General features: G+C 34.1%; 3 protein-coding genes across 10 annotated transcripts in view; 1 reads left to right on the forward strand and 2 right to left on the reverse strand.

Annotated features, from left to right (window-relative positions):
* Window positions 1-10,275, reverse strand: part of Hiw (MYC binding protein highwire) — a 402,512-nt gene extending 392,237 nt beyond the window's left edge. For 3 of the 7 annotated variants that reach the window (XM_078188121.1, XM_078188115.1, XM_078188117.1), the window contains exons 1-30: window positions 9,917-10,275; window positions 9,341-9,404; window positions 9,032-9,274; window positions 8,815-8,968; window positions 8,549-8,751; window positions 8,152-8,469; window positions 7,913-8,080; window positions 7,609-7,827; window positions 7,330-7,531; window positions 6,810-7,199; window positions 6,576-6,741; window positions 6,432-6,514; window positions 6,134-6,268; window positions 5,835-6,035; window positions 5,560-5,756; window positions 5,221-5,473; window positions 4,697-5,140; window positions 4,494-4,621; window positions 4,196-4,422; window positions 3,950-4,130; window positions 3,694-3,883; window positions 3,497-3,631; window positions 3,280-3,422; window positions 2,572-3,207; window positions 2,220-2,487; window positions 1,867-2,153; window positions 1,335-1,663; window positions 1,152-1,258; window positions 837-1,046; window positions 284-428 (exon numbers count right to left, since the gene is read on the reverse strand). In XM_078188121.1, coding sequence (XP_078044247.1) covers window positions 284-428; window positions 837-1,046; window positions 1,152-1,258; window positions 1,335-1,663; window positions 1,867-2,153; window positions 2,220-2,487; window positions 2,572-3,207; window positions 3,280-3,422; window positions 3,497-3,631; window positions 3,694-3,883; window positions 3,950-4,130; window positions 4,196-4,422; window positions 4,494-4,621; window positions 4,697-5,140; window positions 5,221-5,473; window positions 5,560-5,756; window positions 5,835-6,035; window positions 6,134-6,268; window positions 6,432-6,514; window positions 6,576-6,741; window positions 6,810-7,199; window positions 7,330-7,531; window positions 7,609-7,827; window positions 7,913-8,080; window positions 8,152-8,469; window positions 8,549-8,751; window positions 8,815-8,968; window positions 9,032-9,274; window positions 9,341-9,404; window positions 9,917-10,011 — 6,521 coding nt within the window. In that variant the 5' untranslated portion in view covers window positions 10,012-10,275. The remainder of the gene's footprint in view (window positions 1-283; window positions 429-836; window positions 1,047-1,151; window positions 1,259-1,334; window positions 1,664-1,866; window positions 2,154-2,219; window positions 2,488-2,571; window positions 3,208-3,279; window positions 3,423-3,496; window positions 3,632-3,693; window positions 3,884-3,949; window positions 4,131-4,195; window positions 4,423-4,493; window positions 4,622-4,696; window positions 5,141-5,220; window positions 5,474-5,559; window positions 5,757-5,834; window positions 6,036-6,133; window positions 6,269-6,431; window positions 6,515-6,575; window positions 6,742-6,809; window positions 7,200-7,329; window positions 7,532-7,608; window positions 7,828-7,912; window positions 8,081-8,151; window positions 8,470-8,548; window positions 8,752-8,814; window positions 8,969-9,031; window positions 9,275-9,340; window positions 9,405-9,916) is intronic. The other 4 variants (XM_078188116.1, XM_078188118.1, XM_078188120.1 and 1 more) reach the window with 3 other exon arrangements.
* Window positions 10,276-10,514: 239 nt separating this feature from the next.
* On the forward strand, window positions 10,515-15,759 carry Hbs1 (translation elongation factor EF-1alpha (GTPase) HBS1). Of its 2 annotated transcripts, none has more exons than XM_078187208.1 (9): window positions 10,515-10,814; window positions 10,893-10,958; window positions 11,132-11,428; window positions 11,499-11,540; window positions 13,628-14,177; window positions 14,256-14,485; window positions 14,556-14,751; window positions 14,827-15,032; window positions 15,124-15,759. In XM_078187208.1, exons 1-9 carry the CDS (start codon window positions 10,772-10,774, stop codon window positions 15,576-15,578), a joined length of 2,085 nt encoding a protein of 694 aa, XP_078043334.1. In that variant the 5' UTR covers window positions 10,515-10,771; the 3' UTR covers window positions 15,579-15,759. The 2 variants fall into 2 exon arrangements, with proteins under 2 accessions (XP_078043334.1, XP_078043335.1); XM_078187209.1 differs by having other exon boundaries at window positions 10,517-10,814; window positions 13,643-14,177; window positions 15,124-15,758.
* A 29-nt stretch (window positions 15,760-15,788) lies between these two features.
* Window positions 15,789-16,704, reverse strand: LOC144473387 (selenoprotein K). Its single transcript, XM_078187214.1, has 4 exons — window positions 16,571-16,704; window positions 16,368-16,449; window positions 16,206-16,280; window positions 15,789-16,008 (listed from the first exon to the last, which is right to left on the reverse strand). Exons 1-4 carry the CDS (start codon window positions 16,587-16,589, stop codon window positions 15,918-15,920), a joined length of 267 nt encoding a protein of 88 aa, XP_078043340.1. The 5' UTR covers window positions 16,590-16,704; the 3' UTR covers window positions 15,789-15,917.
* Window positions 16,705-17,677: the final 973 nt, after the last annotated feature.

A 17,677-nucleotide genomic window follows, 5' to 3' on the forward strand; every position in this document is an offset into this window, starting at 1 on the left:
TAACACAGTTATGTAACTGACAAGTAGAGGCAATTCATTTTTAACCCGCTATTTAACCCATTCCTTATAGAATTTCGATGAAGATGGATCTAAGAAGGGACAAGTACTTCTCCTGTTATTATTTGTCAAGATTTTGTTCGTTGAATGAAAGATACCATCGCTGAAAAGCGATATTATTTCAATTTCAATATTGTAATGAACAATATTCTCCGACCCGTCTTAGATCCACTGTATTACCGACGGCCGATTGTGCAGAAGCAAGTCAGAACAATTTGGTACTCACCTGAATGGAAGAACGCCGTCGAGAGCTTGTGTGACAGTGGGAGGTGACGACAGGGCAAATCCTCGTCCAAGTAACGTTGAATGCACTGAGAAAATCCTCTCTGCGGTATCTTGTATCGCCTCCGAATCCTCTTCTACCTCTTCATCTAAAAAGACATGGACACTCGCATGAAATACACGTTCATAGTAGATAATATGCATGATGGAAGAATGTTGAGAAACATTCTATGCTAGAATATGTTAACAGACGATATAAGTATTTTTCAGACAACTTTACGACTTCCTCCAAAACATGAAAACCTAAGTATAACTAATTTTTTGTTGAAAGAGATTCCACACCAATTAGCCTAAAGTTATAACATCAAAATTTAGGACTCAATGCTGAAAATCCAAATGATATAAACAAGAAATATTTGATACTACTTTGATACTTTGCTATTAATTTTAGGGAGCATGGCGATTGATTTTTCACATCATCGGTATTTCAGAGCATACGACAGAGACACTCGTGTCGTAAGCGTGCCGAATACCTTTTCAGCAACAGTGATACGTACTAGACACGGTTGGCAATGCAAGGTTCTTCTTCATAAGACTTGCAGCGCAAGCTCCACCAAGGAATGATAATTCAGTTTCCAAATTTTTCAATCCGTTCCCGGATGATATCCAATCGTATCCGATAACCAGACATTTAAACCCGTAGGTAACTGCTCCTTCATTCTTCATATAATCCGAAGCAGTTTCCAATGAGAATATCACTTCATTGCCTAAAATAACGAATCCATTGATTTATGTAGTAAGACTATAATAATATTCACACATTTCCCTGATTTTGGAAATACAAAAATTTATTTTTATTTGATTTCTCTTACCTGGTAATACAACCGCATTTTGAGGCCATTGGCTTTGCACGTTGCTCATTTTGTGCAATACTGGCCAGTGCAAAGGTGGATCATCTGTTGTTGCGCTTACGGGTGTTCTAAAAGTACAAATAATCACACGGTAATGTACCTTCGTTCAAACATTTTTATAAAACGTAAGCTAACTGTATTTACCCCGATAATGTATTTGAGATTATGTTCGGAATATATAGTTGCAAATAATCCTCTGGCTGAGCAGTACCACATTCTGGCGTGAATTCAATGGATATCCATTTGACTGTATCCGGGAAAGAGACTCTGTAATGGGACACCGTGGCAGGTTTATAAGGATGCTCACTTTCCAACCACGTGTAGTGATGACTAGTAGTAATGGGCGGAGATACGTGGGACTGAACTTCGCTGCTGTCTTGAGACACTTGAGACGATCCCATCGAGGATAACAAATTTAGTGCAGCAACATGAGGAAGCATTTCCTGTATTAGAGTTAGAACTTGTACTCCGCTCTAAAACAGAAACATTCGTTATAGAAGTCATACGTGCAAAATACTTTAGGTCATCACAATAGGTCAAATCTTTCAGATTAAAATTTAAAAATTCAACTCAATCAAAGTTATAATAAGAATAGCAAAATTTGCAAAGCAAGAAGTGATCGACTTAGTGTTCAATGACCTCAAGAACAACAATACATAAAAATAATAATCTTTACTCTTGGATCCGATGTAGCTAATGGACTGATATGCGCCATGACCAAAGGCAAAAGAGTTGTTACAAATGTCGCATTCCCTAAAACTTCAGTGGCTACTACTTCTTCCGCTTTTTCTCTTGCCAGCGCAAAAATTTCATTAGAGCGTTGAATAATAGTTGCTGTCATAGAAAGAGTACACTTTCTCGCTTGTACTTCAACCATTGCCTTACTCGTATGTTGCCCATCAGAGTCTTGAGGGTTCGAATAATATAATATGTGTGGAATTTGACCTCTTGTTTGTGTTGTACCTACATGGGTAAAACATTAGCATATGTTCTTTAAATATTGAGAATAAACTTTATCAAAATATATACCATTAAAACTCAAGGAACACGCTGTAAACGTGAAAGTTGTTCCATCCGGTCCTTTAACGACACTTAGACCGCCGTCACCATTACTTGTTCGTCCGCCACGGTTTCTCAATCTAATGGCGTACTTTACATTTTCCTTTATAGGAACGGGTTTATCAAATTTTAATTCTACTATGTCATTTACACAATCGTCCGGACCAAAGGAACCACGTGTAAAATCTAAACTACTCCAACGTTGAGTGTGAGATGGATCATTGCCTGTGTTATTTTGCTATTAAAAACATATAATTAATGAATTAATGAGTTAAATTAATTTATATCCATTAGAAATATCTTATACAGTAATTGTACGTACATCATCGAGCAATTCTAATTCATAATCATATACTCCAACACCACCATAGATTCCCACTCCAGCGATAACAATTCCAAGTTGATCGACAGAGAAACAAATCGCATCTGGAGAACCATTGCCAGTGTTCCAAGATCTCGTTTGCACGACTCGAGTGAATCTTGAGGGTGTAGTGTACATAATTCTGCCACAGGCAACCTGAAGTTCATCTTCGTTCCCACTAGACTGTGCTGCCAATTCAGCGATCACCCTCTCTAATAAGTAACAGCAATGGAGAACCAATTCTGGCAGTGATTGAGTTTTTTCTCTGCATAGACTTTTCTTCACGGGCACTAAGATCAAATCTAACAATCTATCAAGAACATCGCGAAATGTCCAATTCAGTGTTTCCTTTCCAGAATTCTCCATTTGCGACTTATAACTAATTTGTTCGACTAGAATTGGATACTGATGATTCTCAGTTGAGTTTATCATTAACAAGCCTGTATTGTCTGATGGGCTTAACTGGCGTTTAATGCTATCACTGCTCTCCATAATATTATTCAAAATTGGAAATGTACATCGTAGACGGATTGTAGGATTGCATAGAGAAGCCAACACTGCGGATAATAATCTATCCTTTGCTGTTCTTCCTTGCTCCTGTAAAATGCCGTTAACATTAAATCATTTAATAAAACACTTTGTTTTAATAAAAAAATTAGGTGTACTCACTCTATCAATCTCAGATAGCAGTTCATAGAGACATGTCCATTTTAAATATGCTGTAGGATAAAATGCATGGTAACATGCTACAAACGTTCTATGACATTCATCCAAAATGCTGTTCGTTATTTTATTATTTGTGACACCGGAACCTACATTTAATCATATTTAAACATAAGAAAAAGTGTACAAAAATGAATGTAAATATAGAATATAATAAACGTACCTTTACTTGTTCTCGTTTTTCCCTTACTTTTGGTATTACATGGCACAGTATCAGACAAAATTTGATGCAATAAAGCACGCACTTCACCAATACATTCCGCTAGTCGTACCGATTCGGTTGGAGTTTTCTTGCCAACTGTAAATTATTAATATTGTATGAACTATGAATTAATATGAAATACAAAATTGACTACATACTTTGATTTGGATAAATTTCGTTGGTGTACGTTCGAAGTAACCGCAAACTAGCTTTGCTAATATAAACTAAACGCTCCATTTCAAGTAATGCATGGAACGATGATGTAGTATGTGTCATGGTATCATTTAACGATGCTTTTAATGTATTCCAACTCCATTGGAGTAACGATATTAATGACTGGAAACATTCCTAAAAAGAAAGATATCACATAAATATGTTTCCGTGATTTTATTATTAAAGAACATAAAAACATACTTTGGTTACTGTTCGACTAAAATCTCTTTTTAATACGTAAACTGGTTCAATTTGATATCTCTGTCTGTTAGGAGTTTGGTTTTCAGGTGTAACAACTCGATACAATAATTGCGGAATTTGTCCAGCATTCACGTCTGTTCCATTATTAGATCTTTTGGAAGATTTGAAGTAAAACATAACTCTGAAAAAGATGTGACGGTGATGATATGTTTTCGACTTTTATTATTTATTCGCAGTTGTACTCACTGATCTTCAGCTGTGACCATTCCTTGACCACCAGATCCACAATCACTGGCAGGTCCACTGACTTTAGCCCAAGCAACGTACCACCTGTTTGCTTGCAAAGCAATTGGTTCATCGAATAGGATGGAACATTTCTGTCTCGGTCTACATTCGTATGGCACATCCTCTGATTCTGCTAAAAGTTCGCCGTCATTTTCCTGATCTCCTCCATCCATTCCAATATCGAAAAGCTAAAATCATTTGAGATATTAATAACAACTTCGTCTTCTGGAAATCAGATTGTACGCTGTTTAATACTTGCTTTTATCTTTGCAGTGTACTCTCCACGACCACCAAACAAACTATATCCACCAAGCAAGATATCGGTATCGGGCATAAATCTAATGGCCTCGATAGAATGCGGGGTATAGCCCCAACCACCACCAAGACCTAAAAATGTAGAGAAATGTATACTAATGAATGTAATAAAAAAAATGTGGAATTTATAATCCCTCGAATACGCACTTTCAAATCTGTTAACTGTGACAAAATCTTCGCGGCTATATATTTTGCCTTGCGTCGTCTGATTGCATTCATTTTCTTCAATTATAGATAAATTCTCATCTTGAGCCTGCGTTAAGGTGTCCAAGCATCCCAACAAATGCATTGCAGCTTGAGAACGCGTTACGAAACAGTTGGATACGACGGGCAACGCCAAACCTGGGCTCAAAATGGAAACTTCCAAGCCAGGAATCGTTCTAGCTTCCGTGGATATAATATTGTATAAACTGATCTCATTATTTGTTGGATTGAAAGTCCAAATGACGTTATACAAAGGATCTAAGCACGTTGCACAACTACTAAAATCAACTTGATCTGATCCGCTGTAACTATTACAAGTGCCATCTCTTTTACTTATGACTAAGCATTTGAAGGAATTTGCGTGATCGTTTTGATGCGGAATTAAAACTGAAAAAATTTGTTTATATCGTTACATATACTTGCAATGTAGTAATTATGGAGCAGCAATTCAGAAAAGAAGGACATACTTATGCAGTTTTTATTTGCCATAACAGTACTCCTTGTTAAACTAATAGAATTTATTTCATCAATTTTGACATAAGTCTGATCCCCAGTCGCACCAACCCATGTCGCTCGTCTGCCCCAACGTGGACCGATATTTGCAACTAAATTTGGATAGCTATGCCATGGTTGTGTTATATCAGCTCGATGATTAGCCTGAGTAGTGGTATTTGAAGATTCGTTTTGTCCATTCCACCAATTCATGCCCAATTGTCCTTTCTAAATGTAACGAAGAAAAATATAAAGATATTATAAATTTCAATTGAATCTATTGAAACCGGTTGAACGTTAACAGTAATACAAACTTGATAAGCCCCAAATGTATACACTTCGCCTTTTGATGTGAGTACAACAGTATGATTACTTCCAGCGGCCACCTGTGTTGCTATTCCTGATATTTTAACTTGAACTGGTCCAGCATGAGCTACTAAATCTCCCACGCCTAATTGGCCATATATGTTGCTTCCAAACGTATAAACTTCTCCATTTTGTAAGAGTATCACTATATAATTGATTATATAACTATCAGAATCTTGTATAAAATTTGTTAAACAAGCATGAATAAATCTATTCACGTTACCTGTATGGTGCAAACCACATGACACCTGTACCACAGGGCTCTCGCTGGGTATAGGAACTCTAGCTGGTGGTATACTAGCGATTCTTGTAGCATCGCCTCGTTCTACATCGCTTCCTCCAACACCGTCCTCTGTCATCAGGTTACTACTAAATCCAAGTACGATTTTCCCAAGATTACTTTTCTGTGCCACGCTTGGTCCTGCTAATTTATAAAAGACATTACCATTAAATATTATTCAACTAGACTTAGTTTGATACATGCATATATACACGGTGCATCTATTATACGAAGACATCTACCCAATCTTTGATTATTCGGACCTTTCATCTTCATTCCATATTTTGCAGTGCTCGGACCTGCTTTAGTCCTTTGTCTCTGCTTTATTTCTCCCAGTTTCTTTTGCAAGTATTCCCGAAAGTTTGAACTTGTTTTACCTGAAATAATAATGAGTAAAATAAACGCGAGCGCATACAACACTGAAATTGTTTTCTTACATGTCATAAAGACATTTGAACTACATAGGAGCTCCTATTGAAAAAACGATTCGCTTTTTTTAAGTCAATAAAGTGAGAAGATCCTTTAAGATTAGATATTTACCAATATAACAACTTTTCCTTGCGCAGGTACGGCAACATCCACACTCTGCACACCCACTGTCGCCTTCGCCGCATCCACATTCCCTGAAACCGGATAGTTGTAATCTCATGTAGAATGTAACGCTTTCTATACATGAATACTTACTGGCCAGGATTTCGGTCGGGACGTATGCTACTCGTACAGGATATGCTATAACCGGTACACTCTCGACATACTGTGCAAACCATGCAATCACGGTGCCTCCACTGATGCTGTCCTGGGAGGCACATACCTTTTGTTTCTTCCCACTCTTCTGCAGGTTCTACAGCATCTATTTATAAATAATATTATTACATTCGTTACTTTAAAATAATAAAGCATTTACACATATACAAGTACCTTCTTCAGTTCCTAAAATTTCATCCTCCACTGTTCCCATATCCATAGCCACCACTGTTGTATTTTTATTAATGGTATGAACTGTTGTAAAACCTCTTCCGCATTGTCCTTTATTGTTGATTCCAAATGTATAGAGATGACCTTTGTTAGTCAATAGTGCAGCGTGGGCTTTTCCTAATGAAACGTGTACAACGCAGACATCTCTGAGATCAGTGACTATTCCGGTAGCTGGATCGCTATGTAAATTATCTTTGCCAAACATAAGTAAAGAGCCCTCCTTTGTGACTAACGCTGTTGATCCATTATTACATGCGGCCTCTATGATAAACTGGCCCTCTACCTTTGCTATCTTTTTTGGTTTAACTGGCTTAGGTTGTCGACGAACTTTACCTAAAAATCGAAATATATAAAATACATTTTGGAATGTTCCATATGTTATCGATTTTAATGGAGTTTAGTTTAAACAATTTTGCCATGAATTTACAAGCTTTTCATCGAATCTCGTATTTAAAATACTTACTGCTGTCGCCATCTTCTCCGCGTCTAGCAGTACCAGCAAACAAGACTGAACCATCTTCCAAAATCATGACAACATGTTGGCCATCGTGCCCTGCTGCAAAATTTATAAGTCTTGGCCCTTTTCCAAGGGTGAGTTCCACCCACCTATTAGGCCTTGTGTTACTCTTCATACCAAGACTGGTTCCTTTCCCAGTATACAATACCTTCAAAGAATAAAATTAATATTAAATTGTCATATCTTAATAGAATTAGTTTATTATATCCTTTATTACACACTTACTTTGCCAGATATTGTTTTTAACAAACCAAATTCCTTTCCTGCTGTAATTGTAGCAATCTCATCGTCACAACCAGGATTTAATGTATGAACTACTTGTTCTTCATCGAAAGCAGCATAGCCAAAAACGTCTACACATTTCCGTGCTAGCTTCAGTGGCAATTCTGTGGCAATTGTTACTGTATTACTCAACATGTTTATTGTTCTAACTACAAATCCATCCTGTAGAAATAAATAAAATGAGATTTCTATTATATGAAGTCACATTATATGTTTCAATAATGCGGATTAATATAAAAACACTAACGTCTTTTCCAGCTGTTATCATTCCTACACATTCACCATCCGAGAACATAACAGAAGATGACCAATCACGACCTTCTAAAGCTGCAATTCCAGTGACTACCAATGTTTCTGCATCAATAATTAATAATTCAGTCTGTTTTCTGGGTGTCCATTTAAAGTATAGTGTATTCTGAAAAATAAATTGGATATTAACAGCAGGTTCCTTTATAAAATCAAATATTGTTCGTACGTATAACTTACGTTTGCGTAGCCGAGCCAACCCGTTTCAGTTGGATGAAAATCTTTTCTCTGAAGATACAGATGACCCCAAATAGTTCCACCATGGCCACTACCAATTTTTAATAATCCTCTACTTGTATGTAAATACAGGTACTTTCCATCACTCACAAAACTTCTTCCATTCAATACTATATTATTTATTTCATTTGGTAACTTAAGCATAGAAGTATAAATCTTAGAACATTTAGGAACTCCATATGTAATCCAGTCTGGTCGTGCAAGTTTTCCCAGTAACACAGCTTGTACACTCCTTTGTAAGGACGTTAATACACATGGCATCTACAATATTTGCATTATAGTCAGCAATATTCAAATTATATAACAATACAAGTAATTACAGATTGTAGGGAAGTCGTACTTGGATATTTTGAACTGCTAACGCTCTAGGACACATGAGTAAAGCAGCTATTGCTGCCAAAAGACGACCAGTATCACCTCTGACAACCACAAGACTCAATAAACAGGCACAAGCGACTGCTGTCAAATGACTACCATCATTCGCAGCAGCTGTTTCAGGGCCATGTGAAGTTGCAAGATCTGATAATAAATCAAAAAGTGGATCTGCAAAAGAAATTATAGATTTTAGATTTTAGATTTATATAAATTTTAATCGTGCATATTTACCAATAACATCATCTGGTTCGGATTTGAGGCCTTCAGGAAGTTGTCCTTGCAATATATCCAATAAAGCAGACAATGCTTTTGTACATAAAAGAGGTTCGATTGTTCTACTCTCTCGCATTAATGTGAAAACACTTCTTAAACCAATACCTACAATCTGAGGATAGGACGATTAAATTGAGCCATATTTCTTTATATTTGTTGTATGCTTTATTATTACCTTTGGTAAGTTTTGTATAGTCGATATCCTATCTTCATCATCACTTTCCGTATCAATAGTTTCGCTAAGCTCTGGTGGTGTTTGAAAATTGCAATTTAGCGCCCTATAAACTTCGCTTGTTGTCCTAGCATGTCTTTCCAAAATAGCATTTCTAACACTAGCAAACACAGCAAATGCAGAAGCATTGCAAGATAATTCAATGTCTGGTGGATTATTATAATTCAAATCTCCAGTTAAATCGATCTAAAAATATTGAAGATATAAAGTAAACTCTCTTTAAATACACACGCGTATAAAAACAATTAATACCTTTTTCTTGTCCCTTTTTCTCATAGATTTACTTTTTTTGCATTTTCTCCACTCTTCTTTTTGTCTGAAAATCAAAAACCATGATCTAATAAATAACATAGCTAAAATTTAATTCAGCAGATTTAAATTACTAGAACTATTAACATAATAACAATACACATATTTCGTTTTTATAAATAAATATGAATCTACTTCTATTAGTAAGAAAATTAAATATTTACAAATCAAAAGTTTCCATTTATATAGGCGTTTAATAACGACAGAGCATTGAAAATGCTTAAAAAAAAATGTAAGCAAAGTTGACGTTCTATTTATGTCAGTACTGTCAAACTGACAGTCCTTGTAGCATAGATTCAATACAATAAACAAACTAAGTATTTTAGGTTACTTTAAAAGGTAAGGACACTTAGCAAGTGTGTATACAATTTTACGATGCTAATTATTGTATTGTATAATAATAGGTAAATGAAATATAATTTTTTTATCATAATCATTGAGCTTGTTAAATGACAAGTGATGTCACCGCCGAAAGCATCAAGTAAACAAAGCATGAAGGAGGTTATACGGCTTTTGCACCTTTGTGCTTCAGCGATGCTTTTGAAGAGATCATAAAAGCATTTCGCAAAGTTCTCCGGCTCGGGCAGCAACCTTTCGTGGTCCCCGGACACCATGTTGTACACAAAATTTTAACGTACGAATCACCAATTCATTTTCGTAATACTATTGATCGTTGACATTCTCTTGCCTTCCCCATGTGATTCCATCGCACGGGTTATAAAAAGGGTCATTCCACGATTTCTATCAAAGTATTTATTTATTTGACCTGCGATTTGAAATTCAATGACAACATACAACTTAACAGCGAATTACTTTTACAACATTTGAAAAGAGCCGAAGATCCGCCACTGATGTATGTTAAGAAATTCGTCTTGAAAATACATGAAAATACACCGGCGGTCAAAATCACCCACTCTGACGTTTTCAACATATGTACTAGTCGAAATGAGAGCTCTACCTTATGCTACGATATTCTATGGCCGATTCGCAGCGCCATTATTGAGATGTGAAACATAGACTTGGATCCGTACGGTCGTTGCATGCAGTGTTCTTTTCGTCTCGGTATTGTATCACAACATTTTCTACGCAGTCGATAATTCAGACTGCGAGACAGAAAAATGCATTGCGTGTAATGTCTGTATGCAATCCTAAGTCTGTGCTGCGGAATAGGGAAAAGTGATGTCTACATAACATCATATAACATACACTTCTTTTGTGAAGAGTCAAAACTACTTATTAGTTTCAGTTAGAAATAGCAGACAGATTTGACAACTTGTCATTCCTAAATTCCTAACGTATTGGTCGGAATTCATCATAATACATTCTTCGCATAACGAATACTATATTTTTCTTGCTGGTTTTATAAAAATTAGAATGTCTCGTCACCGCGACGTACGGTGTATGAATTATTCGGAAGGTACATTTAATTTAATTTTTGCTTTCATTTGATTTCATGTTGGTTTTATTTTCTAAGGTTACATATTATTTTTTACAGAATATGAAGGTTATGATGATGTCTATGGACATTCTGTTGAAGATGACTACTGTGTTTCTCCTAGTGGTATGTTTCATTCAATACACAGGTTATTTTTAATTTTATAACATGAATTTTTGGCATGTGGGTTCTTCAGCATATGTTCTTCTGTACTGTATTGATTAACCTCATATAAGGCTTTTGTTGCATATAGTTTACATATGTGATCATTTCATAATATTTTAAAATATCATTTACAGCGGAACAATTTTTATTTGATCGGAGTAAGCAACAGAATATTGCATCTTTTATTACGGAACCAGATATAGTAGAAGATAATGAGGATGACGAAGAAACAGCACATTCCAATGAGAAAGATACAAGTCTGACAGACCTAGAAAAGGCTAAGCTTATGTCATGTATGGAATCTGTGAAAAATATTATAGGTGACACAGTACCAGATTCCAAGATAAGGAAACAGATCATTCAGTCCAATTTCAATGAAGAGGTAGCACTGAATACCATTCTAAACGAATCGTCTCCAAAAAATGTTAAACGTATGTAAATTATACATGTAATTCTCTTATTATAAAAACTAAACAATACATTGTACTATGAAATTTTTAGAATCATCAGCAATTGCTAAGGACACTATAATACATTACCCAGGTATATTACATATTTATATTATTTAATAGTTTATAGTATGAAAGAAAAATTTCGTACAACCTATAAACTTACTGTACAATGAAAAATGATATAATCTGTTTCTTGACCTATTCTTTTTTTGTTTTATGTGCTGCTTCTGAATCAATCGGTAAGGTAAGATGCTACATCTACTAATCATCCATCTAGTTCATTTAATATACCAAAATTTTCATTCCAAAAGCAAAAGAATACTGAAAATACTATAGCAAATGCATCCGTTTCACATAATTTACAAAGTTTGAAAAATTTGACTCTTAATGATTCTCCTTCAACATTTTCTTCTTTATCTGAATTGATAACAAATCATACCAAGTCATCGTCAAATACTACAAAGGAATGTCAAACTAATGCAAATACAGTATTATTCAATTCTTTAGCAGATTTAACGGCACACCATTTACAAAATTCATATAACTGTGACATTACAAATTCTAATGAAAAAATATCATCCAGTACAAATTTTGTCATACCTAAATTATTAATTAAACAGAATAAAAGTAATGATTTAAACAGTACAAAATTAGATTCATCTACTGTCCAGGTAAATACAAGTACAGAATCAGATTTAATAAGTGATAAAAGAGAAAGCCATTCAATGGATTCGCTTGAAAGAAGCATATCTAATGTGCTTGAGTTTTCAACAGACTATAGCAGTAATGACAACAATTTATGTAATCTAGAGGCAAAAGAAAATTTATCATTAAGTGGTACTCGTACACCATCACCGGATAATTGGTTGATAGATTTGAGTTCAGCTTTGAAAGAAGCAACGTCTTTAGTTCCAAAGGAATTTAACCTTATAAAGCCAAAAGTTTCGGAAAATGTTGACAATATTCTTCCTCATTCAAAGTTACATACATGTAGTAAAAATGCTGAAATTTCATATCTACTTCTTCCTACGACTTTAAATTTAAGTTGTTTAAAAAATAGTAGACTTATATATACAAAAAAGAATGTTTCATTATTTGGTAGAACATTATGTAGAAAATGGAAATCGAGAAAACCAATTCTTAAATCACATGAACAGTTCCAAACTATAAAACGATTCGATTTTTCAGTACCGTACAGTCGTAATTAACGAAGCATTCATTTATTAATAACATGCTTGGCTTTTTTTACATTCTTGATGGAAATGGTTCAGGTCGACCACAATTTTATATTTCTTTAAAGCAAAAGTATACAATATATAGCACATTACATTTTTAAACGAAATAGAAGATTGTAATTAAATTTGATATTTTTAAATATTATTACTTGTAAATTACATAAACGCATTCGATTGACATAAAATAATTTGTACATTAGGGACAATAAAAAGACTAAGGGGTCAAAAAAGTACCTTGAAAAATATCTTGAAAACAATTCCTAAATAAAGCTATGATTGTTTATCGTCAATTATATGATTATAAAAAAGGTCCCCTGTTTGAAGGTGAAACTAGATATAAGAAAAGCTGTAAAAAATACAATAAAATAAAAAATTTGAGCGTAGTTTTAAGGAACATAGGTTTTAGAAACACGATTACAAATGACATACTTTAAATGAATTCACAGAAAAACACTAAATAGTCTTAAATGTTTTATTAACGATACAACATTCTGATTTGTATATAATGACTCATATAGTTATTCTTACTATTAAACAGAAATTTTATGGAAACGTTCTAAAATAGAATTGTATGAAATAGTTATACTAAGTGTATATCTTAAAACCCTTTGCACTCGGCTGTCCCCTCTCAGGGGACATCGTAATTCTAGTATACGACTAAACATTAAATTTTATTAGCGATTTACAACTATTTCTCGATGTCTACAAATTCATATAAATCAAATATTATTGTAACAATATTATATATACATATACATATATGCATATATATCGTATACTATATAATAATATTATTGTTTATAAGCGCTGGTAGGTAACATCAATGATGGCGGAGAGTGCAAAGGGTTAAGTATATCTTAATAGAAAATTTCATATTGTTACACGTATTTTTCTCATATTAAATTTAATAATAAATAGACAATTACAATAAATTTTATGAAAGATAAAACATTACTAGCCAAATCCACATCAAGAGCTACACCTCCTTCCACTGTGAAAATTATCCCAGCTGGAAAACGACCCACAGTAAAGGGCTTTGATTTAAGTGGAGCAGAGAATACAGATCAATTAAATACTCGGATCGACAGTCCTCGCTCTCAAAGCCCATTTGCCGAGAATAGTCCAGAAACTCGGAGAAAGGAGTATATATCGAAGGAGAAGAAAGCACTTTCTTCAAATTCGGCCAGTCATCGTAGTCGTTCTCCTATATTAGAAAATGTAACATCTGAGTTGGATTCTAAAGCAAAAACCAATGAGGAAAAGATTGATGCTGTCAAAATGTATAAAAGTAAAAGAGGTGACAGTAAAGAACAATTACATTTAGTAGTTGCTGGACACGTAGATGCAGGTAAAAGTACCTTACTCGGGCGGCTTTTGTGCGACCTAGGACAAATTCCATCAAGACTGATTCACAAGTATCAGCAAGAAAGCAAAAAGATAGGAAAACAATCATTTGCTTATGCATGGGTTTTGGATGAAACGGGAGAGGAACGGTAATTAGAATTTCTATAGTAATAAAATTATTCTTTAAAACACATTGTATACTTATTTACTGTATTCATACATTTTAGAGAACGTGGAATAACAATGGATGTTGGTCAGTCGAAATTCGAAACAGAAACAAAGTCCATTACTTTGTTAGATGCACCTGGACATAAAGATTTTATACCAAATATGATTATTGGTGCTGCTCAAGCAGATGTAGCTTTGTTGGTGGTAGATGCTACGAGAGGAGAATTTGAAACTGGCTTTGATAGTGGAGGTCAAACTAGAGAGCATGCGTTATTATTACGTTCACTAGGTATAATAATTTATATTTATATGTACGTTTTCTAATATAGTGTATATCTACACATAATTGATTCTTTTAGGTGTATTACAATTGGCAGTAGTAATAAACAAATTAGATACAGTAAATTGGTCGCAAGACAGATTTAATGAAATAACGAATAAAATGAGCGTATTTTTGAAGCAGGCTGGATTTAAGGATAATGTCGTCTTTGTTCCATGCAGTGGTTTGTCTGGTGAAAATATTATAACGAAGCCAAAAGAAGCTTTATCTAATTGGTATATTTATTGCTACTGGAATTAAATATATTCAAAAAATTATAATAAACAAATTAATATTTCTCTCTTATACAGGTATCATGGACCCACGTTAATTAGCGTTATAGACAACTTCAAATGTCCTGAACGTCCTATAAATAAACCATTTCGACTCTCCGTTAATGATATTTTTAAAGGTACTGGTTCTGGCTTTTGTGTTTCTGGGCATGTAGAAACGGGAATGGTGTCTGTAGGTGACAAAATTTTAGTACTACCTAGAAACGAAATGGCAGTCGTCAAAGGTGTGTTAACTTTTAAATATCATATGGAATTTTAACATCTTTTATATGTTCTAACATTTAATATAATAAGAATTATTAACTTGTATTTTAGGTTTACAAGTTGACGAGTCATCTATGACGAACGTGTTTGCTGGAGATCATGTTGTTTTAACATTATCAGGACTTGAACAACAGAATGTTGGAATCGGTGATATTATTTGTAATCCACAGTATCCTATTCCCGTAACAACGTGTTTCCAGGCGCATGTGGTGGTATTTGCAGTCAAAATTCCAATTGTGAAAGGTCTTCCAGTGGTAATGCATCAGCAATCCTTAGTACAACCAGCTGTGATTACAAAATTAGTATCTCAAATTAATAGAACTACTGGTGAAGTAACGAAAAAGAAACCTCGCTGTTTACCCAAAAATTCAAGTGCTATTATCGAAATTACAACGCAAAATCCGGTCTGCATGGAATTATACAAGGATATCAAGGAATTAGGTAGAGTAATGTTGCGCGTAGAAGGAACAACTGTTGCCACTGGACTTGTTACAAAAATTAAGTAGTCACAATAAAATGGTTGCTTTGTGTATTGGAATATTTGCAGTCATGCATGTATGGTAGCTATTATATTTACATATTGTTCATTTATGTATACATGTATGTACATACGCGTTCATTTGCTACCAAATAATCACACTCACTTCTTTTTCTAGACAGTATGTAATTTGTAACATTTTTAATGTAAAAAGCAACTAATCTGTTTAATAAAATTGTTTTTTGAGAATTAATAGTTTATTTATTTATTACATAAACTTATTTGTGAAGTTGTATTTTTTAATAAATTCAAGTTACAGAACAACATAGTCAAAGTTTACATTTAGAATATTTCTTTTCCATATATTTTAGCGAGCGCAACTGCTGCATCCACCAAATGGAATGTTCACATTATCTCTCATGTTAGGTCTTCCCAATCTACGCGATGGTGGTTGTGGCCTATATATAATACACATATTTTTTATATTAATGTTTAAAAATATGTTATTAAAATATTGATGAGAATGATTGGTTTTATTGGAATTATAATTTGTTTTTCAAAAAAAGATTCGATAACTTAGGGTTTTTCTATTCTTTAAAAGAATATGGTAAAAAATATGTTGTCATTTCTACAAGGAAATTATTAAATCTCTTACCCAGCTCCAGGTCTGTAGTTTCTTGAATAATCATTTCCATATTTGTTCATGTCAGGATTCACCATTGTTTGAAAACTGTGACAAACGAATTTATTTAACATTATTTGCATCCTCAAAGAAATTACAAATACAATAAGCATAACAATAAAAATCGTTACTCACAATAAAACAAACATGTAAAATATACCAGTAAAGAAACCAAATATTTTTTTCGTCAATGGTATAGTTTGCAAAACTTGTCCATCTAAAAAATTAGTTAACAATAAATACGTTTAAGTAGATGAACTAGGTATAGCATGTAAGCAAATGTTATATGAGAAATATTTGTTACATGTACATATACATGTTGAGGTTAAGGGTTTTACCTTTCGACACATAAACCATGATTTCAAGTTTTCTATAACAAGAATTTTCCAAGAGAAAAACTGCTGTCAGATATGACAAAAATATTAGCTTGTTTACGGGTGACTTTATACGTTGATATTGTTCACAAGTGATTTTACACTTCTTGACAGAATTAACAACACCACATCAGGTGTCATGCGCACAGTTGTCAGAGATAGAGGTAACGTGTCCGTCTATGAATCGCGATGACGCATAATAGATAGGAGAAAGAACGGACATTACAGTAATGGATCCTACTGTTAGCACTGCCAGGCCGCAGCTCGATCCGTTAAGGGGAGTCCATATTGTAATTCTCTTTACTCTGATCGGTTGACGATTTATTGGTGAGAAAAAAGGAGAATGCAGCGAGTGAGCAAGAGAATATGAAACCAGCGCAATTGCATGTGGAGTAAGTCACACTACGAAAAATGTAGTTCATCTCACTCTACCGTGTTTACGGTCTTATTCTTCGAATTCGATTTTTAAAGAGGCTTCAAATAATAAAATCTGTTATCTGGCAAAAGAAAATTAAAAAATCTGAAATCAGTAATTTTTACTGATCCGACAGTGTAAATGTTAAACGTTATGTTATGAAACTAATAATATAATATGAAAAAATTTATTTATTTCTCTTTAGATTTAATGTTTTCCAACAAATGTTTAATACAGGTGTATTTAATAAGTCTAACCTGAAGGACTTCTGTTCATCACCTTGGCAAAATCCTAAGATATTGTTCGGGATGTTGTAACAATAATTCAACGATATACGAACGCAAGATAGCCAGAAATTTGGCTGAAAAGTCGTTACATTTTGTAATACCTTTTTAAAAATGTTTTAATAAATTTTACTGAAATTGCTATATTTATTTCCTAACTTTGTTATTGTCGGCCCTAGTGGTTGACCACTATCTACTACCACTATCTGCCACCACTGGTGGCTGTCCACTTTCTGTTCACCACAGAGACTGACGCGGACCAGACGGAAAGTTCGTGTTAGGAAATGATTTGCCAGCATGATTACGTAAGTGAATTACTTGACATCATAAAATTAGCCTTGTTCAACTACCGTTCAATAATTTATGCAAGCC

This window comes from Augochlora pura, chromosome 7 (assembly GCF_028453695.1).
Source record: "Augochlora pura isolate Apur16 chromosome 7, APUR_v2.2.1, whole genome shotgun sequence".
Taxonomy (NCBI): Eukaryota; Metazoa; Arthropoda; class Insecta; order Hymenoptera; family Halictidae; genus Augochlora; species Augochlora pura.

Excerpts from the sequence above, each read along its gene's own strand:
- Hbs1 (XM_078187208.1), top strand. The coding sequence starts at position 10,772 with ATGTCTCGTCACCGCGACGTACGGTGTATGAATTATTCGGAAG. Across the intron at positions 14,752-14,826 it reads AAAGAAGCTTTATCTAATTG|GTATCATGGACCCACGTTAA; the intron begins GTATATTTATTG and ends TCTCTTATACAG. Across the intron at positions 15,033-15,123 it reads CGAAATGGCAGTCGTCAAAG|GTTTACAAGTTGACGAGTCA; the intron begins GTGTGTTAACTT and ends CTTGTATTTTAG.
- LOC144473387 (XM_078187214.1), bottom strand. Across the intron at positions 16,281-16,367 it reads TTTTACATGTTTGTTTTATT|TTTTCAAACAATGGTGAATC; the intron begins GTGAGTAACGAT and ends CGTTTGTCACAG. Across the intron at positions 16,009-16,205 it reads AACTACAGACCTGGAGCTGG|GCCACAACCACCATCGCGTA; the intron begins GTAAGAGATTTA and ends TATTATATATAG.